Source organism: Misgurnus anguillicaudatus, chromosome 13, assembly GCF_027580225.2.
Source record: "Misgurnus anguillicaudatus chromosome 13, ASM2758022v2, whole genome shotgun sequence".
Classification (NCBI taxonomy): Eukaryota; Metazoa; Chordata; class Actinopteri; order Cypriniformes; family Cobitidae; genus Misgurnus; species Misgurnus anguillicaudatus.
This window is the reverse complement of record NC_073349.2, coordinates 31438814-31464837: the sequence shown is the minus strand read 5'-3', so window position 1 is coordinate 31464837 and position 26024 is coordinate 31438814. Positions and strand designations below refer to the sequence as shown.

The 26024-nt window shown below is 35.8% G+C and overlaps 3 protein-coding genes across 5 annotated transcripts in view; all 3 read right to left on the bottom strand.

Moving 5' to 3' along the window:
• Positions 1-1518, bottom strand: part of syde2 (synapse defective 1, Rho GTPase, homolog 2 (C. elegans)) — a 36949-nt gene extending 35431 nt beyond the window's left edge. The window contains exon 1 of the mRNA XM_073875609.1: positions 1491-1518. Coding sequence (XP_073731710.1) covers positions 1491-1503 — 13 coding nt within the window. The 5' untranslated portion in view covers positions 1504-1518. The remainder of the gene's footprint in view (positions 1-1490) is intronic.
• A 6548-nt stretch (positions 1519-8066) lies between these two features.
• Positions 8067-9916, bottom strand: c13h1orf52 (chromosome 13 C1orf52 homolog). The gene is made up of 3 exons (XM_055189193.2): positions 9518-9916; positions 8715-8928; positions 8067-8506 (listed from the first exon to the last, which is right to left on the bottom strand). The coding sequence occupies exons 1-3, from the start codon at positions 9791-9793 to the stop codon at positions 8346-8348; spliced, it is 651 nt and encodes a 216-aa protein (XP_055045168.1). The 5' UTR covers positions 9794-9916; the 3' UTR covers positions 8067-8345.
• Positions 9917-10734: 818 nt separating this feature from the next.
• The window catches only part of LOC141369347 (N(G),N(G)-dimethylarginine dimethylaminohydrolase 1-like), an 84762-nt gene continuing 69472 nt past the window's right edge, over positions 10735-26024 (bottom strand). For 2 of the 3 annotated variants that reach the window (XM_073875603.1, XM_073875601.1), the window contains exons 2-6: positions 25227-25326; positions 22047-22120; positions 19319-19438; positions 17022-17165; positions 12952-13228 (exon numbers count right to left, since the gene is read on the bottom strand). In XM_073875603.1, coding sequence (XP_073731704.1) covers positions 13112-13228; positions 17022-17165; positions 19319-19438; positions 22047-22120; positions 25227-25317 — 546 coding nt within the window. In that variant the 5' untranslated portion in view covers positions 25318-25326 and the 3' untranslated portion in view covers positions 12952-13111. Of the gene's footprint in view, positions 11550-12951; positions 13229-17021; positions 17166-19318; positions 19439-22046; positions 22121-25226; positions 25327-26024 lie in introns of those variants that run through there. The other variant, XM_073875602.1, reaches the window with a different exon arrangement.

Sequence of the window (26024 nt, the reverse complement as noted above, 5' to 3'; positions counted from 1 at the left end):
TCCTTATTCACAACATTAAGCTTATAATTCATCTGTCAGGGAATTGGCGGGAAATGTCAGTTTGACGTCATTAACTTCATCCCACATAAAGAAAAGTTCATACTTATTTATTTTTATCTAATAATAATTTACAACATTTCTGAAGACTTGTTGTTGGATTAAAATTGTATTATCTTATTTTTAACATAATAATGATTGATTCATAAACAAATGAATAAATATGTAAAGTAACCTGCAATCTTTATTTCAAACAGAGATGGCGATAAAGAGGCACAATTTACGTGTTGCAGCATCATGTAACTATTTAAAAAAAAAATCATTATTTTGACATTATTATAAAAATAAATATATTATTTATATATTATTGTATATTATTATACAAATAAATATATTATTTATATATTATTGTATATTATTATACAAATAAATATATACAAATAAAAAGAGCCTACTATCGGATAGTTAGAAATGATAATAATTATATGTATTGTTCAGTACTGACACTAGATTAGGTGATTTGAAATGATGACAGAATGAATTTATGATATATTCTCTTTAGCTGCTGATAGGTTTATATTACAGGTGATGTTCAGACCTGTTTCTAAACAGCAGATTACAACTCAACACTCATTTTGACTAATAGGCTGATTATGTTTCAACAATAGGATAATTATTACTGCAGATGGCATTTATTGAAATTATAGCCTCTCCGCTCAGAAGGTGAAAGTGTATTCAGCTCAACTTCATTCATATTCTGACCATCTTGTTTACAAACTTGTCAGCGCACGTCTGATGCTCACAGATCTCATCAACACCCCTGCAAGTCCTGGCAGCCTCTGACTTCTGGGAAGATTTGGGAATTTTGTCTGAAAAACCATCAAATATCTCCATAACTGCTCATAAAGATCCTCTGATACGGACATCAGGTGCCTTACCATAAAGAGCACTCAAGGACTTGTTGGATTTCTTACCTGATTTTATTTCTTTTAAAGCACTGCTCATTATAAATCAATTATCTGTTCAACAGACTGATAGTTCAGCAATAAAACAATATAACTGTAAATATTAAAGGCTTTTTGTTCTTAAACAAGCTTTATGGTTCTTTTGTCATAATGCAATTTACTGCTTTTCCCATCATGCACCAGGGCCATTTGTTAAAAAGAATTGTTTGCAATGCTCAACTGAAGAAAGATGGATCATGTTATGAAATCAGCAGAATTCATCAGAAAACACACACACACACACACACACACACACTGATGGCAGTGCATGCCTGTCTTGTCTAAGCATCTGCACACAGGTCGCAGCCTGCACCAGAGACAGAAGGGGTGAAAAACAAGCAGCAGGATAAAGGGGCGATGTGTGTGTGTGTGTGTGTGTGTGTGTGTGTGTGTGTGTGTGTGTGTGTGTGTGTGTGTGTGTGTGTGTGTGTGTGTGTGTGTGTGTGTGTGTGTGTGTGTGTGTGTGTGTGTGTGTGTGTGTTTTCTTACCTCCAATCCTCATTTGTTCATTTATTTGACTCATGTTATAAACTTGTTTTGTTCAATGAGACCTGCAGAACAAATAATAAGCGTTGATTTTTAACAGCAGTGTCTTTAAAAAAATTTTTTTTTCTTGTATAATCGTCAACTATGATATTTATGATTTTCATGAAAGGGTTTAAATTCAAATGTAAGTGCTACATATTTAAACTTGACATGTGTTTAGTAAACCTCTGGCATTTGTGAGCCTCTCCTCTAGGGGGAGCCAAACATTGTGCAGTGCACTGAAATCATTTTCATTTTGGTTGAACTTTTAAGATTTTCAAATTATCAAATTACAAGAAAGTTAATCTTTTCTCTCTCTGTGTGTTTGTGTGTATCCCACAATACACATTTCTTTCTTATTCTCTCTCTCTCTCTCTCTCTCTCTCTCTCTCTCTCTCTCTTTGTGGTGCCGTACAGGAACATCTGTTTTGCTGGCCTGTATTCAGCGGCTGTGTGTGTGTGTGTAGTTGTACAGCTGTCTTTGGTCAATGTGACACCCTCCTCATTGTTCAGTGGGTCTCTGTGATGTCTTTGGGTCTCTCACACCCCAGCAACACAATTTATGGGGGCGACCTGCACCCCTGTTCTCAGGACGTAAATTAGCAGAGACCCCTCTGCTGTCTGCTGGTGGAGGGGTGAAACTCTTCTGAGACGCCAGAGAGACAGAAACCCCATGACTGTGCGGTCATCAATTTTTTTGTTTACTTTTATGATTTTTTCTGTAGCATTTAAAAACTAAATTTTTTGCAAATTGGTTTGTTCAGACTCTTCATAACTAAATATAGGGGTGAGCGTGGCACAAACTAACGCGCGGGGTTAATTGTAACGCAGCTACTTTACATATCTCATCAGGGCCGTGCTTTTTGGTCTTACTGTCAAAAGATCTCCTTTGAATTTGTGAAAAGATTTTTGATTAAGATATTGAACAAAGAGTGTTTTGGAGGCATGAAAATACATTTCTTCATCTTATGTTTTTTTATTTCTGAGTTGGGTGTGTAAGTCATTAAATCCAACCTTATATTATTTTAATCACTGTCTTGTTACCTAAAACATAAAAGCATTTCAAAGCATGTCAGCAACTCCTAGTAACTGATAGCTGGGATTGAAAACATTTTACACAGCGGGGTTAGTTGTCACACAGTGTTACAATGAAGCCTCAGGTTTACAATGATAATGAAATGTAAATACTATTCATCAAAATGATAACTGTAAATACAATATCAGGAGAAATAACTCACAATTATCATTTTTTTGTCTTGAAGGGACTGTAAGTAGGATTTTAAGTGTTTTATTAATCAAAATCAATGTCTTTATTCATAAATATGTTCTCATTGGTGTTTCTTAGAATTTCTTCTCTTTACTTACATTGAACGGGTAAGTCCAAGGAGGCATCCAAATCGTTCTGTCGTATTGATAAACTATAATAGCAGAGAGGGACAAAAAGCACTAACCTACCAACGTGTTTCATTCAGAACACGTGAACCAACTGCAAGGAGATCAGCGATTACATAACGGCTACCGTAGTTGCAACACACATTCGGAAAGGCGAGGCGCTAGAGAGCACTGTTCGGTTGAATGCAAAATACAATTTCACCATTAGATGGGGGTAAATCCTACTTATTGCCCCTTTAAATCTATTTCTATGCATTTCTGCTAAAGGATGGTTAGATAAAGGATGATGGATGGATGAATGTGTGGATATCTATCTATTATAGGCAGATGTATAAACAATATCCACCTTTAGTATACAGACAGAATTTGATTGAATTATGTGTGTTTAAAGGGACACTTTTAACCATTTGCATTAACCCCAGTCATGTTTTTGAATGGTCGTGCATTATTTCCTCAGTTGCCGCTGAGACGGGAGAAATACAGATTTCAGTGTTGCACTTTCTTCTTTCAATGATGTAAAAATCATCATTTTGCATCATTGAAAGCAGGAAGTCCAATATCTTTGTTGAGGGGGTGAGACTACAAACACCCCTCTTCTCTGTCAAATAGGCATCAAATTCAAAATGTATGTTACATTTTGACTACAAATATGACACACTTTCAATAAAGATGAATGTTCCTATGGGTGAAATTCTCCTTTAAACTACATTTTCTAGCAGGTGTTAAACCATCTGTGTGTTATAATGAACCACTTATGGGGTAACGTTTGCACTCCTGTCACTTTAAGTGTAATTGTACGATAACTTTAGGTCCCACAAACAAACTTTAAGTGTTCATTTGTAGCAGAGATGTGTGTGTTGATTGTGAGTCAAAGTTAAAAAGCGTTAGTTTGTGCCCCGCTCTCCCCTACTATTTAAAATATATGATTTAATATAAACTGGCTAAATCTGGTCTGACTGTTGACTCATGTGACTCATCTATGATAAACCAAACAGGAAAAAGCCTAAAACAAACATATTGCCTTTTAAATATTTACCTGCAGTAGATGAATCTGCTCTGGAGGTGAACAAGGCTTCAGAGATGAGATGAGATATTTCACCTGCTGGACAATTAAAAAGACACTTAAAACTTTAAATGTTAGATTTTAAGGTGAACTGAGATCAGATTCGACATATGAAAAGTTTTCTAAAGCCATCTAACGTGCGCACACACACACACGCACACGGACACCACAGAGGTCAGTTTGATGGTTTTAGGTTTGTTGTCGTCTTGGCCCGCTGTGGTTAATTAAATCTGTCTATCTCTCCCCCGCTGTCTGTCTGCTAATGTGAGTTAACCCCCTCCACGGGTTATCTGCCCCCGGGGGTCAGACTATCTGCCTCCTGCCTCACCACAACCCTCTGTGCCCATTTATGATTGGATTTTCCCATTTTTTTCAGATATCCTGTATGTTCCTACTACATAACATGCAACAAAGATAAGTGTGTCACAAACTGCCAATAGTCTGTACCCTACTGCCCATCACTATAGACATGCATGATTCAGTGTGTAATAGAGGTAAACAGATTGGGACAAAGCTCTGATCGAGGGTCAGTATTTTCTGTTCCTCATCTCTATGGCGATAGGAGAGCCATGACACTTACATCTCAATCACCATAACAACCACTTTATCTATAGACAATTTTCAGCAGAAACTACACTGAACTAATGCTACTGTGGAAAATGTATGTATGTGTTAACTACAAATAGGCTGTTTAACCTCCCATATACGGCAAAAATAATATATTTTTGGCCAAAAATATGTTTTAAATACATGCAAATTACATTTTGTAGTAGGTAAAGTTTAATTAAATATATTTTTTTAATTTGAAAATATATTTAGTTTTAACATTAACATATATTTCAAAATGTATTTCAGGGGCAACGCATTTCAAATTCTACAACCTATATGGCAAAAAAAAGAAATTTTCCTGGTTAAAATATGGTTTGTATAAAATATATAACTATGTATAAAAAATACAATTATACATATATTTTTGCAGTTGAAAATATATTTAATTTTAATCTTTTCAACCCTGTTATGTTTTCCGGTTTGTAACATACAAAGTTTTTCTTCCAATGCAATGTGAATATAAATGCTTTAAAATATATTTTAAAATATATTGGTGAAAAATAAATTTTTGTAAGCATATTTCAAAAAAATATTTCAGTAAACATGAAGCCATAAGTCTCAAGTAGTTGTGATCCAAATTTTAAATTAAAATCCCAAAAAATGAAGTTTTTTTCACTTTTAGTGGTTTTACCAACAACAGCCACTAGGTGTCAACGATATGCTTCATACTCGTCACAAATTAATAAATTACTGTCACTGCATTATTCTTATGGCTAAAACATTTTAAAATATGAAAACTACATTCTTAGAGCTTTCCAACAATAAATAGTTTGTCAACATTTTTGTAGATTTATACTAGGATGTACTGTAATTAATATATAATAATTAATATGCATTCCTATGGGGGGAGGTCATGTAACAAAAAACTGTCACTACATTATTTCTATCAGATGACCTTGACATATGAAAACTACACCCTAAGAGCTTTTCACACTAATATATAGTTTATAAGATTTTTGGGTTTAGTGTTATAAATATGTAATAACAAATTGGGTCTACATGTGACCTTTTAGAAACTGACTCTCACTATGCCATTTCTTTCCTATTCTTTCCTAAAACTATTTATATAGTTTGTCATGATTAGATAAGAATTCACATGCAAAACACTGAATTAAACGTGGGCATCCTGCTGGTGGGACAGTGACATTTGGCAGGATATAAATGTTTTGAGGCCCATTCTCGTCATAAATGAATCAATTACTCTCCTTACATAATTTACTTTATAAAACTGAAATATGTATTCTAGAGGCTTAGACCTTTCCAATGATACATAGTTTGTCATGATAGATTAAAATTTACATCAACAATATTGAAGTAAACTTAGGTGTCCCGTACAGAGACCGGAAGATACGTTTCGTCCCTCCCACTGTGAAAGACATCATGATGACGCAATTATGAAAACAAACATTTCCAGCTGAAAAATTTCCAACTTCCCAGACATTGATGCTAATTTTTCTCTCCGGTTTAGTCAATCTCACAAGATGTAATTTCACACATGTGCAGGTCACTCCATTATGGAAACTCTTATTAGATGCATGTTTGAGGTCTACAGGAGACTCAGACGCTTCATTCATATGCAGCTACACTGTAAAGCACATTTAAAATCAATCATTAACAAAATTCTTAAAATCACAGCTAAGTAAACAGGTTTATGATGATCTCTTTGATTTTATTCACTATAAATGAACCTGAATGCTGTTTGTTGGATATATTAAGCGAAGCTGCTAAAAATGTTTACAGGAAACAGCAGCTGTGAAAAACACGATGAGTACATCTCACCTCAAAAATGAATGAATAACTTTACAGTTCAAGATTCTTTAGCAAACCATTTATGTGCTGCATTAAAGAGCCCCAAAACATCACACACTTATCTTAACATCCAAACATCTCACAAACCCTACACAGCAACAGATGTTCATGCATTTCTGGGTTAATAAAGTCTGAAATAAAGACAGAACCTTAAATTGGGCAATGCACTCAACACCACACAGAATTTCATGAAGTTCATTGAGGCGTTACAGTAATACAAACACGCACATACAGTCTCTGTCAGTCTATCAGTGTTTTGAGGCCCAGCACACTGGAATTTTATCAAGCACTTATTTACCTGAGATGACAGAATTCCCTGGAATTCCTCTGATCGCTTCATGCTCCAAGGAGAAAAAATACAGACACTTTTCATCCTCAAACCTGCAGAAAAATATGTGGCTCCATTATCTGTATAAAATGATTTTAATGACAGCTGGACGTTTTTTCACAACAACTGGTCAAGGCACACAGAATGAAAGAGAGACAGAAGATAAATCAGTCATTATGTATACATTAATACTTTATATATGTACCATGACATTTACAGACTACACACCATAGTATAAAACTATAGTATTACAAATGGCTCATCCAAAATCATGACATTACCATCAATTATTAAAAAAAAACTACAGTGAATTCTTTAGTAATTACTGCATACAAAGAATTTCTTCACATAGATGATACTCAAAATTTCTGAGCAATAAAGTACTTTAGATTTAAATGTTGAAAAACATTTAGGTTACAGTTGAAATTCTCTTTTTTATTATTATATAGATCCACTCATAAACTTTTCAATTACTGAAAATCACAATTTCCTGATATATTAAGGGAACATATGATGAAAATCTGTCTTTTTTCATGCTTAAGTAATTTGGTCCCAGTGCTTCTATCAACATAGAAAATGTGAAAAAGATAAACCAGCATGTGAAAAAAACAGGTCATTGACATTTTGCTCCCCCCTTGTGATGTCAGAAGGGGATCTTATTATAATAATACAGCCCCTGAATCTGCACTATCCAACCACAGCACTGCCATTTACTGCAGAGATCAGATCATTTAAAAACCAAATTTTTGCTCACACCTACAAAGTGGCAATTTTATCATGCTTTAATAAATTATCTATGATATTTTGAGCTAAAACTTTACATACATACTCTGGGGACACCAAAGATTTATTTCACATCTTTAAAAAGTCTGAATTGTCCCCTTTAAAGTTTTGTATGACTGGAAACATACATAGGATGAAAACTTTTTCAGTGGCGCCACCTAGTGGCAGTACAGCATCAGTACAATCTAATACACTTGAATATGGTATATTGTATAGCCAAGGTTAAATCAAACTAAATATACTTTCTATTAGCTAACTCCACCTTACACCCCAAACCTAAATCTCACACAAACATTTCTGCAATTTACATTTTCAATCAAGCGATGTTTGGTACGTTTACGCTTTTTGGTAGAAAAATTAAAATGATAAAGGCTTTCTAAATACCATTGTGTAAACTAAAATTGTGTCTTGTAAATGATGTATGACATGCACAAAAGACTTTCACACCGATATGATATTTATCATTCCTTACCCATAAACCGTTGCATCGCACAAACCTGTTGACATCATTAGATTGAAATTAAAACACGAACGGAGAAACAGACGGACAAACAAAGACTTTAAATAGTGATGTTTTATCATTTTGAGCAGTTACAAATTATTGGAAGACATGCAAGAAACATTCATCCAAATGTCATGTTGTAAAATATAAAAGAAGCAATTTCTAACTAACTTTCTTTAAATAAAAAGAAATGATATCTGAAATAATGGCTTTAAAATGTCCCATATACGTGGTTTCGTTCACATCATCAACATCCAGAGATCTGTACTGGTGAAGACCCACAAGCAAGCATTAGACTAAACTAACCAGGTTAAATCTGAACAAACAGGTGTTTCACTCCAGACTCTGTCTGAGGATCCTCTTCTCCTCTTCCACAAAGCTTTTATCTGATGTGGCCTGTCCAATGTCTCGCTTTCTCTTCTCCTTCTGCTGAAACGTTTCCACTCGCCGTTTCTTCACGGACTTCTGGTTCTTCGCTGAATCCTCGTCGTCATCTGATGAGAATAAGTGTGAGACACAGATCAGTTGGACATAAAGATTATTTATTTACAGTAAATAAAAACTACAAGAGAATCTTTTAAACTGATGTTTAAAGGCTGAAAGTTTACAACAAAGCTTAAAATTTGAAGATCAAACAGTACAGATTATAGTTTAGTTTATGGTGTTAAGTTTACTATGAGTTTAGTTTCAGTCTGATGTTACCAGAGTCTAGCTGCTCTGGCTCCTCCCCCTCTGGCAGGAAGCGGGCGGGGCCTTGGTGGGCCTGAGGGGCATCATCACCATTATCTTCATAAACATTTGACCATTTAATGGCCATGTCCATTCCAGGAGGAGGTCCCTTCTTCTTCTCCTCAGTCACGTATGTTTGTGGTGGAGGTACAGCGTTGTTCTTCCACACCTTAAACTCTTTCGGAGGCTGAAACATGAATGGAGACATTGTTAGCACTCGAATTAGTGCGCGTCAAGAAGAGTTTTACTGTACAGCACGAGCTGTATCTTTACTCTTTAACAACACTACGTAATTATCTGATAGTAAGATTTTCTTTATAGTTGCATACAGTTCAAAGGATTCAATTATATTTATTCATTTAGCAGGCACTTTTTATTCCAATGAGAAAGCATTCAACATAAGACCCAACAATAAAGATGTTTATAGATGTTTGATCGCACGCACGCGGGTTATCGCGGTTATTGATTCTTTGTGAAAGTTTACCGGAAGTTGCTTTTGTTCCACGAAAGCCGTTTGTTTATGTTGTTACTGCTGAAACCGGATGTTTACATGACGTTAAAAGGTCCGCTCAGACTAATCACAGCACAGTTTACTCACACGTGACTACACATTACAATAAATGCATTACAGGAATTTTAGGAACTTATCTCTTTTTCTTGCCAGTACAGTACATTAAACTAGAGCAAGACAAACAGGTTGGCATAACGTAACATGCAGACAGTTAAAATATGCAATAAAAGGTAACTTTGGCAACAAAGAAATGAGATTCTCTGACCTCTTCTGGCGCTTTCACGGTTCTTCTGTCCCAATCAATGACTTTATTGAGCGGGTTATAGAGGAACGCGGGTTTGCTGACGGATCGGAACAGCTCGTCAGGTTTCGGCAGCGCTTCGGCGGCTCGTTTGCGATTCTGTGGTTCGGGTAATCCGGAGGACTCCGGTTTGGATTGTTTCTTCTTACTGGACTCATTGTCAGAGTCACTGGAGCTGTCACTCAGATCATCAAATCCCATAAAGAAATTACGAGCTTCGGTTTCCTTTTCATCGCTCATGGTTGAATAAGACTGAAAATCCGAACAGATTTAATAATGTGTGTTGTTTTCAGAACCGCAAATCAAAAACAACTAAACAACAAACGCCATTTTGAACCCGGCGCGAGCTGATGGCGTCACAACACAAGTTAAAAGTCCAACACACGCATAAAATCGAGAACACAACATAATTATAAAACTTTAAATTTTAATCGGACGAGATTGTCACCCGTTTCGCTGTGTGTTTAAATGTCCATTTAAATGCTATTAAAGCTTAACATTATTTAGGTTTTACGACGGGTTTGACGTCATAGTCATGCATCACTTGTTACTTTAGTAAGCGCTTCTGAGGATGGACCAATCAGGTTTGTTTGTAATTATACTTACCAAAAACAAAAAAATACATATTCTTTTGTAGAAAGTTAATGACTATTCATTCGTATCAGAGGTACTAATTACAAAATTAATAAATGTATACAATGTACACAAAAAATACAACTGTAATACTAAATGTAACAAATCTATCCGTCCCATACGGAAAAAATATATTTTTAATTATTTTTAAAATATACAAAAAATGGCCAAAAATATATATGAGCTGAAATATATTTTGGAACATAATTAATAATAATAATTATATATATAATTTATATATAAAAAAATATTTAGCCCTCCATATATTTCAATCCAAGGAAATATATTAACGTGGCAATGGAAGAAAAACTTTATCTTATGAACCTGTAAACATCCAAATTCAAAGATATATTTAACTGAGCATTAATTTATACAAAATGTATTTGGCATATATTTAAAATATATTTATGTATGGAATCTGTCTATCTATCTATTTCCTTGGATGAATATATTAATATGTATTCATAAACATGAAGTATCTTTGATGAAAGTGAGAGTGAACTGATCTGTTAATGCTCATATCATACTATAACACAATAAAACACATAAACATTACAGAGGACGTCTTTATTCTTCAAACCACCACAGATATCTCAGAGCAAAGAAAACACTACAGAGATCTAAACAAAATGATGTCACATATATATAAAGAAATCACCCATAAATCATCATTCTCTCATCTTTATGTCAGTAAATGAGATGGTGTATTCTTCAAAAAGCTCCAAAATGATTTAAAAGCATAACAATTGACTAAATCCTAAAGTCATAGATTTTTTTTATTACATACAGTATGTCAAATTTTTCTTCTACATCTACTGAAATAGCACGAGGGTGAATAAATGACACAATGCTGATTTGATGAGTTACATCTTCAAAACCCTTTTAAGACAAGAATAATGAAGAAAAATAAATAACTGATCAATCTGAAACAGCAGATAAATGTCAAAGATCTTCTACTTTTGGAAAAAGAGGAGTCCTGAGACAAACAAATGAATAATCAGTTTGAGTTTTTAGATGGTATGAAGATCATAACTTATAAAACTCAAGGTGGAATGAAGCACATTCATGATGAAACAGGGAAAGAATTTCTTCTGGATGTGGAGATTGATAAACACGCTGATATCTCTGTGAGCATGACATCATAAAACGTGCTTTGGAAATGTTTTCACCGGCTGACATTGTGTGTTCCCCAAAAACTCCAGATCTCTCGGGCAGGCAATAATGAAAACATTCAGGAAAAAAGATTTGGTGGACATTGTTCATCGTGTTGTATAATTCACATTATTTTTTTAAAGTTTGCTGATGTGTTGACATCATTTAGGTCCAGTTTCCTGACCCTGACCTGTAAATCGTCTTCATCTTTCTATTTAGGAAGAGAACAAAGTGATGTATTACAACATATTTTGAACTGAATTTGTCTTTTCAAAAGCTATATGTGTGCATTTTTCATTTATTGGTTTAGAAATAAATACAGAAATATTTCATACACTGTAAAAAAATTGTTGATTTTCTTATACGACAAAACAAAACAAATTTCTTTGTCCAAGATCTGTTTTAAATATGCTAAACATTTTGTAGAAAGTAAAGCATGATTAAATATTTAACATATATTTCAAAATGTATTTAAGGGGCACAACCCATATGGCAAAAAATATATTTTGTCTGCCCAAAATATAAAAGTTAGTAAAAAGGTATAAATATGTATAAAATATCAAATTAAATGTATATTTTTGCAGTTGAAAATATATTTATTTTGAATTTTTTAAAATCATATTTACAGGTTTGTAAAATACAAAGTTTTTCTTTAAATGCGACATGAATATAAATGCTTTAAAATACATTTATTTTTTATTTCAAAATATACAAAAAATGGCCAATATATTTTGGCCATTTTTGTCATATTTTGAAATACACTAGTCAACATTTGAAGTGGATCAAAACCTAAAAGTTTTCTTAAAACCAATATCTACCAGTTCTTGTTTTAGGACAAATTTGATGAATGTTTTTGATCCACTTCAAATGTTGACTAATAAAATTTAATATTATATTTGAGAAATATTTTTTGCTGTATGGGTTGTTTTGACCTGTGATGAGTTGACATAACTTGTTAAAATTGTTTAACTTAATTTTTTATTTAAAAGTAACAAAAATATATTTTGATTTGACAAAAGAATCAGCATTTTCTTCACAGTGTAGTCTGATTATATTTAATCTAATTGTGAGTAAAATGTTTTTATTTGGCAGTCAGATTAAATAAAGGGTAAAAGAGAAATTTGACCCTTTCTAGTTCATTTGTCTTACTGGCATCGAAGTTTGGACAAATTGCATTATGGGATGCATCACTTCATGTGTACTTGGGCCTAAACAGCTTTTATTCTGGTATTTCAAGCATACAGAAAAAAAGCACGTCTTGACCTGAGGTATCTGATTGGACATCACAGTTTAAACGGCATCATAGTAAGCAAGGACAATCAAAATGTCACATGACCTGCATTTTAAACACAAAAGATTAGGAAAAATAATTGTTCATAAAACCCTCAAATACAAACAACAAAAGCAGATTTTTGCACAGTAGATTAGACACAGAGAGAACAAATCTGTGTACAATAAATTGTTCATACAGCTAATTTTTATGTGCATTTAAGAAAAGATTTAAAGAGAAAGTGTATGTAATTGTCACATTTTTTTCACATTTCAGTCTAACGGCATTAATCAATGCATTCGATTTTACATAATGTACTAAAGAGCACAAATGATATTCACAGTAATGTCTTCAGTACATGTTTTATTAGTGATGCCAAGTGTCATAGATCATGTTTACACCCTTATAATGTGATTATAGCACCCTTATAATGTGATTATGAGTGAAAGAGAAAGAAAAGAGAATGAGAGGAAAACTGAGAAGAGGAAAAGAGAGGGGATCCATCAGATTTTGCTCTTCTTGTTAATGAGCACCGAGCAGCAGGTCAAAGCTCCGTCCACCTTCCCCTTTTCCTGATTGGAGACTGGAATGAGCATGTGATCCTTCAGCTTCTCAAACACCTACAGCAGATTAAAGAGACATCAAACATATTTCAAGATTCCTTCAAGAACGTTTCAGATGAAAATCAATAGTTCTTAAAAAGAGTAAATACGTGAAAGATCAGCTAAGGCAGAAGTTCTCAACGCTGGCCCTCGAGATTCACTTTCCTGCAGAGTTCAGCTCTAACCCTGATCAAACTCAACTGTCTGGTATTTCTGAAGATCTTTTTTTAATCTATTTTAAATCTCTCAATTTAAGTCTAACTTTATGACGTTCTTCTTTAACAAAGCATTCACATAAAATGTCCAGTATATGCATATCCTGCAATAGTTAGTTTGTCCAGAACAAAGCATCCACATAGCTCATCTGGGTAATATACTTATGCCGCAATAGTTAGCCTGTCTGGATCCAAGCTGATTTAAACCACAATACTGTATGACACTTGCATTACATGCGAACGGCCCCTACGCTAATAGGATTCTTCTCCTTATCCGTTAACATCAGTAGCGGCTGGTCACTAAGGGGCGCCAACCCCTTAAAGCTGGCCAGAGAGGAAAGCTACTTTAACATGTTACCAAAAAGTTAAATATATAGTGCAAATTAATACAAAATAAAATCATTTAGTTGTACTATTTTACTGTTAGTCGTGTTATAATTTATTTAAAACAATTAAAAATCTAAACTAAGTTCGTCGTGTGTGTGTGTCATGTTTGTGTGTCTGGGGCGTACCCCTAATGAGTGTCTATGAAGGTCAGGAAAAAGGGTAAAAACATGTGACCGGAGGCTGAGCTCTAAGTGGCTGGTTTCGGATCCGCCCTGGGGCGCAGGACTGTGCACCCCAAACACTCCCACTTATGTTGTAAGCGAATCAATATTGCTTTTAATGTTTTTTACCTCCTGTGATTGGATCGTTCTCAGAGTCTCATAACCGCGTTGGAGATTGCCGTGTTAACTGATAGCTACAGTACAGATCAGTGAAAGCAAGTGAAATATCTTGAGATGAAGGAAAATATGCTTTTATCCTTACAAAATCACCCTATACAAGGTATTTAATTGATGAATAAATAAAGGATTAAGAAGCTTGGACCAGATCGACCAACGGAGTCAAATGATGTCTGTGTGCTCCACCACTTCTCATGGCAAACGGAGCTGGCTAGCTGGATATCATGCAAGTCTTCTTGAGTTTTATTTTTTCCCTGTTTGCTGTTTTAAAGTCTGAATGCGTGATAGACGTGCATCACATGAACTTTTGTGGCGCGTTTGAGCTTGTGTTGCGTGGACATAATGAGAGCGAGAGCTCATATATTCCGTGGCTTGGTCAACTTTGTTGTTGTAGAGTTTAAAAAAGCACCCAAGAGAAAACCACTGTTTTAAGGAAACTTCACGAACCGTGCATATTGAGCTGAAGGACTGTATGCACTTAGTCTGTTGTGAGGGAAAAATGTGCTTGTGCTATTGCTATAAAAGCAAAAAGAAACGTACAAGCCTGTGATTAGGCAACTTAAGTGTCTCTCTTTGTGTGTGTTCGGTCGCGTTAAACGAAAAGTCTTTGACGGAGAAAATTTAAGCAGGATAAAGAAAAATCTGAACGCCATTTTGGCAGATTGCCCATACAACTTAACTTGAGAATGTAATTCCTATTCACGTCCAGTTGGTGGCAGTGTGTTGCTCAAATGACACCCTGGTTTCTAAACATTCTCGCGATATATCTGTTAATGTAAAGCTGCTTTGAAACAATTACCAATTGTGAAAAGCGCTATATAAATAAAATTGAATTGAACTGATTAGCTTGCTCATGGGTGTTCAATCAGGGATGAAGCTAAACTCTGCAGGAAAATTAATGGGCTTGTTTGAGAAGTTTTGAACGAGAACAAACGGCTGCAGTGAGGGGAGGAGTGAAACACTTTTGAAACGCGTAGAGAAGCTACGGTAGCCACCACAGGACAAACACATCATCGTCAGAGACAACTTGGTAAACAAAGTTTGTCCGTTAAGAGCTTCTGTATAAACATGGCGGCACAAAATGGCGACTTCCATGTAAGGAGACCCCATAGATATATACACTAGATGTCGCCTTGGGGTTCTAAGCATGCGTCAAAACCGTCGCCATCCTGGAACAGGGGTCAAAACTTTAATTTTTTTCTGGACTCAATGCTAAATACATGTCCCCCAAAAAACCTTGAAAATCGCATTCATGATGATTTATGGTGATTTTATTTCCGTTACACCATCCTATAGGCAGTTGACGTTTATGAATTAAGAAGTCATAAGCTGACATTCCTGGGCCAATGAACATTAAGCTGTTTCATCAGCAAGTTTTTTCCCCATCGTGTTTTTCATCAACGCAGTCGGTGGAGAGCAACTGTGTCCGCCCGCAGAATCCGACGTGCTCACCTCGCCATCACGGGAGTTTTTTGGCACACGTCAGCGTGACATCAGAGCAAGTCGGACGTAACTCGGACACTTTTCTAATTTTTCAATTCCGCGCAGAATTTGCTCACCTCATACGAGCGTAATCTGGAGGGCCAGAGTTAAGAACCTCTGAGTTAAGTGTTTAATGATGTTGTGTAATACAGAGCTTAGCAAGGAACGCACAGCGATGTGGTGTTAAAAGAAGAACGGCTCATAGACGTCGTCAGGAGAAAATAGCGAAAGAAACATTACACCATCTCATAAAGTAATGTCATCTAATGGAGACGCTCCAAGACTCATGCAGTGTTTTCCTAAAGCCCTTCCAAAGGAGAATTCCTCAATCTCTCCTGAAAATAACAGCAAAGTGTCTCTCACTTACTTGGGCTTGGGAATGTTTTAGACAACTAATGCACATCTCTCTCTCTTCTTAAATATAATTATTGTGTTTATTCATCAATTTTAATGTTTTACAATAAAGGCAGAAAGGATTAGTAAAGCACGTTGTTCTTTTATTACGCTCAGTTGCAGTTATTTACTTGCAGTCCTTAATAGAAAAATATCTTTAAATGGTTGAATGTTACCCTTGATAAATTTTTGAGAGCTGAATAAGTCGACTCTGGTTATAAACATGAATTCAGTTTGACATCATCACTCCTGTTCACAAAGATGAAACAGTGAGAAGTGAAAAGGAAAGAGCTCAAACATTGTGTTAAAGTATTGCGTTTTGATACTTTTCATGAAAAAATCCCGATAATTTACTCACACACGTCTTTCAAGATGTTTATGTCTTTCTTTGTTTAGTCGATAAATTAATTTTTTGAGGAAAACATTCCAGGATTTTCCTCCATATAGTGGACTTTAGTGGACCTCAACAGTTTACAGTTTCAAAGCAGCTTTAAAGAGGCATAAGCGTCTTATCTAGTGAAACCATCGGCAATAAAAAATACAAAATAAGTACAATTAAACCACAACTTCTTGTCTCCTTGTGATGCGCATGACTTTTATGTGAAACTACTGCTTCAGTGTTTACAAATTTGGAGAAATAGGAGCGTTCAGATGTTGTTGTACGTGTAATGATATTAATTAATATCTTTGTATCAGTTTATTGTTTTAAATGATCTACAAGTGTGCGTTTCACATATGTGACGCGTGACCTTTCCACCTGATAATGTAATACGTAATCTGTAAGGTCACGCTGGTGCATCACACGGCTAGTGCAAGAAGAGAAGTTGTGTTTTTGTTGCCAAAATGATGATGGTTTGGCCTCGGTTGGAATCGTTTAGAGCCCTTTGAAGCTGCATTGAAACTGTTGAGGTTCACTAGAGTCGACTAAATCATTTAAGCCCTGTATGTGTGTGTTATTATAAGTGTGTGTGTATATACAGTATGTGTGTATCTGACCTTAGCGCTCTCAGGGAATTCTTCAGGTGTGCAGTGTAGCAGGACGTGACCTTTATTCGGCAGATTCATGTAGATGCAGTTTGCAGCCAAATCATCAGGAAGCGTCAGTTTATCATATTTATGATCACTCATCTGCTGCATGATCTACAGACAGAAAACAAATAAAATACACATAAGTAAATATATAATATTTAACATATAAGACGTGAGAATATATTTTGACACGCAATGTACAAACGGTTCACATGACACGCACCGAGCAAATATTTTGATAGACACACAAACACAGTTTGTATGTGTGAAAATATTTATATCTGTTTAAAACCACACAACTCTTTATGAGCAATATTGTTAAAGGGTAAACCAGCACACATGCAAACTGCTCAATCTAAACTCTTATAAACACAAATGTAATTCCACTGAGGCTGACGCAAGCCACAATTTAAGCATTTAACAGAAAACTATAGTAATTTCTCTAAATGACTCTCCTAAAATCTTGTGTAGATGAATGTTTCTACTTGTGCGGCACAAAATGCCCTCACTGCTCAAAAACCTTTATAATATCAGAATGAAACACAGCCAGACAGATCTGTAATCAACCAAATAATCTTTTGTTTTAAATCTAGAAATAAATGTCAACAGAATTATTGTGCATGGATGGATTAGATCATAAACTATTGCTACAGGTTCTCAGTAACACAATTAAAGGTGACATAGAATGATTGAACGGAGTATTTATCCTCGTTCTGTGATGTGACATGTAGACAATTTTTTTTTTGGGGGGTCTGTTATGCCTTAGAAGCTTCCTAAAAACCTCTCTCAGATAGCTCTATTAGGGTGGGGGATTTTAAACAAGTGGTTTTGCACCTATTTGGCTCCCCCTACTGGCTTAACTTGCAATCTCATTACTGATTGGCTGACTTTGCTGCCACTCAAAAAATGTAGCCAATTATTTTAAAGTGGAGGGGCAGTTAGATGCCTGTGATGTCATAAGCATCAGTTTTTCAGATTGGGCCGTTTTCTGGCTGACATTTCTAAAAGAGGAATTTCTATGAGACTGACATGTTTAGCATGTCTAGAACTTTTTGTATGTTTGTGAATGCGGGTAGACTACCATTATTCAACAAAGACAAGGTAAAAGTGGTTTTTCATTCTCTGTCCCCTTTAAGCAACTCATGGCACACATATGAGAGTTTTGCTTTAGTTTCAGTGGAAAATATTTCAGCATCATCGATGTCAGTCAGTCAGGGATTACATGAGCAGAGACAGACAGTTAAATGTACAGGTAGGTTGTTTATTTGTTCTCTTCATGTATAAAATATACTGCAAACAATGACTTTTTTACTTAATATTTTTGTCTTGTTTTAAGTACAAATATCTAAAAATTCTTAAATCAAGATGAGCAAAATGACCCAAGAAAATAAATTAAAAAAGTTAATTTGTGAATAAAACATCCAAAAAATCCTGCCAATGTCGTAATCAAAAAATCTTTTTTCTTTTTTTCACTCAAGAAAATTTGCTTACCCCGTTGGCAGATTCTTTGCTTGTTTTAAGCACAAATTTACTTTTTTTAAATTTATTTTCTTATGTCATTTTGCTTTTGATTCAATTTTTTTATTTTATATTTTTTACTAAAAACTAGACTTATTTTCTTAGGTCATTTTCCTCATCAAGAAAATGCATTTTGATTGAAGAATTTTTAGATATTTGTATTTACACTGCAAAAAATGATTTTCAAGAAAAAAATTCTTAGTATTAGGGCTGCACGATAAATCGCATGTGTTTGTCACGTGCATCTCGTCAGTAATGCCGGTTCCTTGATGAGTATTAAATCGCTAACAGCTGTTTTCAGATGGAGCAACTTTAACTGCACAGAGCTGTAGTTCACTGACGATCGGGGCAATTTCGCATTAATTATCGCGGACGTATCGCCTGCGATATGGCCCAGCTTATCAGGGAACTACGGCTCTGTGCAGTTAATGTCGCGCCATCTGAAAGCAGCTGTTAGCGATTTAATACTCATCAAGGAACCGGCATTACTGACGTGATGCGCGTGGTATCACATGCGATTTATCGTGCAGCCCTACTTAGTATTTTTGGCTTGTTTTCAGTAAAAACATCTAAAAATTCTTAAATAAAGATGCTTTTTCTTGATGAGCAAAATGATCCAAGAAAACAAGTCTAGTGTTAAGACCAAAAATATCAAATTAGAGTGATTTTGTGCATAAAACATATATTTTTACAACTAATTTGTATACCAGTTTTGGTGTTTTTAGACACATTGGGGTGTTTATTACCTTTAGGGCTTTCTGGGCAGCTTCACTGGAGCCGATGGCAATGAGATCTGGTCCGGCCATGGTGCAACAACTCTTCAGATGAAGTCCCTGTTGTACTGGAACCGTGGACACGGCGTAGTCCTAAAAACACACCCGTCTATTGTTTGAGACACCACTTCAGTACATTCTGTTAAGTTTATAAGTGAAAGTACACTTGTAGGGTTTTATTTACAAACACCGTTTTAAAAAAACACTAAGAAAGTTCACAACAAGCATCTCTGCTTTCACTTTAGGTCGTCCCTGTTCAAAGTTTCCATAAACCATCAGCATGTCAACGATAAGAGTCCTCTGGAGGAAGCCGGCATTTGCAGCTCATTAAGAAATCCATGACGTTCAAAAGCATCGGTGACATTAGTGAAGAATGTTCCGCTCTTAAACAGTCTGTGTAGATTTTCATTCAGAAATCAAAGGCCACGATTGATGTGCGTCCCCATCTTAAAGCTTTTAGATCATTTGGGTTTTATCCTGATTATGGCTACATACTTCTCATCCGGTTAAGATGGTAATGAGAGACTAGTGAGCTGTCTTCTTGTCTACTGCTTAGATAGGCAGCTGCCTTTCAAGGGCAGATCCTAACTGAAACAGATCTTCATTAGTGATCAAGTTGAGAGATTTAAATAAGCTAAAATAAATTAATTCAACTCAAAATGTCTTGTCGAATGAGAGAAATCATGCAATAAGTGCATTGAACTAAAACACTTTAGTAATATAGGAAATCTTTCAAGGTTAAGTTAAGTGTACTTGTTTATTTGTGTTAAAACAAAATGAGGGTTAACAGTGTAGATGAACAAGCAGACAGACATTTACACTGTAAAAAATGTTGGTTTATTTTCAACCCAGCATTGGGTCAAAAAGGAACAAACCCAGCTGTTGAGTTAAATTAACCCTGAAAATATTTATATTTTACTTAACAATGGGTTAAACAGCCCAGCATTTTGGTTTGAAACCATCCAGCACATGTTAACTCCCCAATCTTTAAAAACATATATGCAATCAGAGCGCCCCAAACCCTCTACATTTGATTTCGACGTGTTGACAAACACATTGCGATGGAGTGCACAAACCTGAAATAATTATTTTACATGAGAATATTTTAACTACCTTCTCTTGGCATTTTAAGTGTTTGATTTTTAACTCTTTCCCCGCCATTGACGAGATATCTTGGGAAAACACTACCTTATGACAAGTTTTTACGGCAATCCATATTTACCCAACTTATAAAACACTGAAGCATCCACTGATCCACAAATAGTAAAACTCTGTGTGTGTTTTGATCATCACTCTGATCTCTAACAAAATGTCTTTACCTAAATGCAATTATCAGAGCTTTTTGCTCAAAATGTTTTATTTTTGAAGAAACCTACCCATATTTGAGAGCTAATAAAAAGAGCACAAATTGATGTAGGATCTTGTTTGTTCTTTCATCTGATATTTTGTATGTTTATACAGTGAAGAAAATAAGTATTTGAACACCCTGCTATTTTGCAAGTTCTCCCACTTAGAAATCATGGAGGGGTCTGAAATTGTCATTGTAGGTGCAAATCCACTGTGAGAGACATAATCTAAAAAAATTTATGATTTTTTTTAACTATTTATTTGTATGATACAGCTGCAAATAAGTATTTGAACATCTGTCTATCAGCTAGAATTCTGACCCTCAAAGACCTGTTAGTCTGCCTTTAAAATGTCCACCTTCACTCCATTTATTATCCTAAATTAGATGCACCTGTTTGAGGTTGTTAGCTGCATAAAGACACCTGTCCACCCCATACAATCGGTAAGAATCCAACTACTAACATGTCCAAGACCAAAGAGCTGTCCAAAGACACTAGAGACAAAATTGTACACCTCCACAAGGCTGGAAAGGGCTACGGGGGAAATTGCCAAGCAGCTTGGTGAAAAAGGTCCACTGTTGGAGCAATCTTTCGAAAATGGAAGAAACTAAACATGACTGTCAATCTCCCTCGGACTGGGGCTCCATGCAAGATCTCACCTCATGGGGTCTTAATGATCTTAAGAAAGGTGAGAAATCAGCGCAGAACTACACGGGAGGAGCTGGTCAATGACCTGAAAAGAGCTGGGACCACCGTTTCCAAGGTTACTGTTGGTAATACACTAAGACGTCATGGTTTGAAATCATGCATGGCACAGAAAGTTCCGCTGCTTAAACCAGCACATGTCCAGGCCCGTCTTAAGTTTGCCATGACTATTTGGATGATCCAGAGGAGTCATGGGAGAAAGTCATGTGGTCAGATGAGACCAAAATAGAACTTTTTGGTCATAATTCCACTAAACGTGTTTGGAGGAAGAAGAATGATGAGTACCATCCCAAGAACACCATCTCTACTGTGAAGCATGGGGGTGGTAGCATCATGCTTTGGGGGTGTTTTTCTGCACATGGGACAGGGCGACTGCACTGTATTAAGGAGAGGATGACCGAGGCCGTGTATTGCGAGATTTTAAAAAACTTGTAAAAAAATGTTTAAGCTCAAAGCATATTGGATATTGCGCCACAACCCAACCCCCCCCACGTAAACTCTGGAACCCCACTAAGGGAGGCCCGGACCCCAGGTTGGATACCACTGGGTTAAATTCCAACCCTATGGTTCATTCACATTTGACCCAAATAATAACCCAGCATTTTTTTGACTATAAGGTACAATTCAGACTCAATGATGTTTGGACTCACCTTAAACGTGTCGGCCAGAATCTCTGCTCCTTTCTGATTGGTCCTCTTGGACAATCCTACGAAGAACTCTCTTCCTGTAAACATTTACATTCACCCGGTTAAAGACCTTTAGATGAAGTTGGATCATTTCTCACTTTTGTCATCTAGTCATTGATAATAAAGAGCAAGAGGTTTATGCACATAAGAGTTCTCCCCCTTATATCTTCATCTGGTTCTGCTTCATAATTATGCAATGCTATTGTACCATCTGATCTGAGGCCAGTGAGAACCCTTTATGGCATTTCGGTGTATGAAGGGAAAATACAACTCTTCTTAAAGAGTGATTCATGATCAGTTTGATGTATTCTGGTCTAATAATTGATGTTTGCAGTGGTGTCTGGTCATTGAAGAGTGTAATCAGATGCTTTTTTTCACGGTAGCAACGGAACATTTTACAAAGGAGATATTAGCGATTATTATGCCATCAGGAAATGTTTCTGGCCGGGAACGGCTCCAGTCAAACTCTCCAGACTCAATTAGATGTACTCATACAGTTTCCAGCACATGCAGTAGATGACCCACAGGAATTTAAAGAGCACACAATGTATATCAGACAGAGAGGTTTCATGTTTTCACAGCCTAGCTACGGTTTAAAAATACTTTTCAATAATAAAGTCTTGATTTAAAGACACATTATGTAAGGTTTTGCATTAATGTATCTAAAACGACTAGCACAATGTTAAAGTGCTCCGTCTATGTCCGTAGGGTCGCTTGTCAATGATGTACAGGTTTATCAATGGATTTTCCTTTTATTGCCACTAGCTACGTTTCCGTTGCACATTTGCGCAAAACTTCAGCGTTGTTTTCTAAATGTTGTAAACAGACTACTGCGAAATTATGTTGTTTCTATTAACCGATAATATGCCACTAAAGCATTGTTTTTCCTCTTGTCATTTCAAACATCACATCGACTGTTGTTGGTAGGTTAACTAATATCACATCCACCACACTAAGCATTATTTTTAAACATTCAGCCAAAGAAAGCCTCTTATCTTTAGGATTGACAACGTATAGGTGTTTCTTGAAGGTAATAGTTCATTATTTTAAATCAAAAGAGAGTGTTATCCAAACATTATTGGCAAGGACTAATTATTAGTTCACGCGCGGCATCTTCTAATAATAACTATGTGACTTAATAAATGCAAATAAATGTTTCCATCGAGTTTTGCGACATCAGGCGCGGGCCCGCCCAGATTGACAGCTGGCCCGCCCAATCAGAAATGTAAAAACTACTACTCTGTATAGTTAGACATGTATACTACTTTATGTGGTGTCATTTATCTATTGCATGTTATGTTAAAAACAGTAAAATTATAAGTAAGCCTGATAACTACTTAAAAACTATTAAAGCAGTTGAATGTTGCGTTATAATGAAATATTCCCGAGCAGCTTTCAGCCATGATCACTTTGAGAACTTTTTTTGCAAGCAAGTAGAAAACGTATTTTGAATAACAACACGTTATAAATATGTGCTGCGCGCTTTCCTCTCAATAACATAAACACACAACAAATATGACAGCGGGGTAAAAAATAGAAAGAAAACATCTGATCATAGTGATGTTGTTTGATATAGCGATATAGCAGCACTATAAGTCACGCCACGTTTATTGCTACACTTTATACAATATAGCCTATTGCTTTTAAGCAACAAATAGCCTATCATAACAACCTATAAGCCTACTGTGTAATTGAGACATTAATTTAAGAAATGCATTAAAGCAGAAAGACGTGTTGGCTGCGGAAATATAGTGGGTTCACTTCAATCCACACCACAGACGTTCTTTTTTTGCTTCTTATTTATTAAATCGAGGCAATTGTTTGATCAAACATTGATTAATATTAAGATACAATTTATACAAAACGAAATTCACTTTAAAGAAAGTCTTTCTACAAAACAAACCTCGCAAAATCGCTTGCTCGACGTCCATTACGGGCTATGGCGAATTCCTGTCGGGCTAAAAAAAATGATGCGCCTTGACCGTCGGGCGGAGGAAAAAATATTGTAATGTTTGCATTCTCTCAGATTTAGTTAGGCAATTATGTTGTATGTAATTCGGCGTCATCTTGTTAGCCATTACTATCCTCACTAACAAGTGAAACTGTCAGGAAATGAAGTGAATGCATTAAATCCATTATTCCTTTCGTTCACGTCTGATATGCGCGCTCCTCGGCTCCGCTCTTCACGAGTAGGCTTGCTCTTGTGCTCATCAAAAAGTATATTAAATGTTTATTTATTTGTCATTTCGTTTAACCCCAGAGTCTAACATTATTCTAGCAATTCCCTTTTTCTTTCTTTATTTAGTAAGTTAACTTAAATATGTGAGAACGAAAATATATTTTTAGTGATTTGCATGAAGAGAATATGATGTTAGAAGCTTCATTTTAAGCATTTAGTAGCCGTATTTTATTTAAACACTTTAATAGGTTATTTAAAAAAGTATAAGGTTTTTTTGGGTTCATTTATATTTCCTGACACTGTGTGCAGGTTCTTTTTTGTAGGCTATAAGAGCCCAATATTTTTTTTACCAAAAAGGCTTAATAAATGTCACGTTGCATTACACTTTAAAGTATCAATAATGTCAAAAATGTGACGTGCAGTTCGGGTGTGTGTGTATGCTGTTTAAATTAGTGTTCTGAAGTTTTGACGAATTTTATAGACTTGTTATAGTTTCTTATTCAAAAGTGACACCCATAGATTCAGGCCCACCCGGACTTAATCCATGCCCACCCATATGTCACGTTCTGCATCCGCCACTGTGCGACATATGGAGTTTTTGCGAAGTTGGCGCGTTTCCGTTGGCCGTATTTTCAATTCGCAATGTCAATTTGCGCAATTTAAAGGGTAATGGAAATGCAACTATAGAAACACCAGATGCAATTGACTTCAAGTGGCACTGCACAGACCGATCACGGGAGTGATTCGAAAAGCAGTACTCTCGCGATATTTGATGTCATACGCTGATTCATTTGCGCAATACGGCATGCAGGAGAATTAATGTCTTGCACGCCCATCTTTGTTGCTTCACAGCGTGTGCTTTGATTTTAATGCATCAGTTTACTGCAATACCTCAGTGTTAAACAGCAAAGAATCTGATTGGCTCTCAGGTGATGTATGTTTATCAAAGGTTTTTTGATTAGCACCTGTAAACAAGACATCTCCTCCGTCCAGTGTGGCCGTTTCATCGGTCATCTCTACAATATTCAGATCGAGCTCGGTCAACGCCCTCTTCATGGCCTCCGTCTGAAAAAGAAATAAAAAAATATATTATTTATAATCTATTTAAAATTGGTTTATTCAGTAGAGATTATTAGACATTTGTTATTGTAAATGGACATTGTTATTGTAAATGGGTAAAAAGTTAATTTTATTGAATTTCTTTTCACAATTATTTTTATGTCTAATGTTTCACCACACTGTAATGCTGGTATCACAGCATTACAATAAAAAACATACAAACATTAGAAACACTTAATTTACTGGTGTGAAGTCACATGCCGGTTAAAAACGAGTACCAGCAAATAAAAACGTTTGGCTACATCACGGCTGAACTCCGTCCAGGGAGTTTAAAGCCAAGTCGACTGTAAATTCGGGAATGACAACCACCGGCTATTTGACACTCAGCAGTAAAAGTGTTATGTGGTAAATAGTTATGTGGTGTTTAGTCGTGCGAGTACTAAACGCATTCTGGACACATGAAACAGCCGCTCTCACATTACACAGTTAGAATGTCATGATCTGGATGGCTTTTCCATGCATGATGAAACAACCCAATCCTGTCCAAGTACACTGGATGACATCATCAGTAGGGGCCAGGTGGTGATGTCATGGTGCAACTGCTTATGAGAAATGCTGTTGAAGCAGCAACTATCAGAAAACAGGAAGGCGTTGCGTCCGGACACAGCAGATATTTTAACACACAGAGCGGTCAGTTGATAGTT

What these genes read in the sequence shown, in the direction of transcription:
- c13h1orf52 (XM_055189193.2), bottom strand. Translation starts at nt 9,793, where the DNA reads ATGAGCGATGAAAAGGAAACCGAAGCTCGTAATTTCTTTATGGGATTT. An exon ending in CCGTGAAAGCGCCAGAAGAG is followed by an intron (nt 8,929 to 9,517) that starts GTCAGAGAATCT and finishes TTCATGTTTCAG; the next exon opens with CCTCCGAAAGAGTTTAAGGT. An exon ending in GCCAGAGCAGCTAGACTCTG is followed by an intron (nt 8,507 to 8,714) that starts GTAACATCAGAC and finishes TATTCTCATCAG; the next exon opens with ATGACGACGAGGATTCAGCG.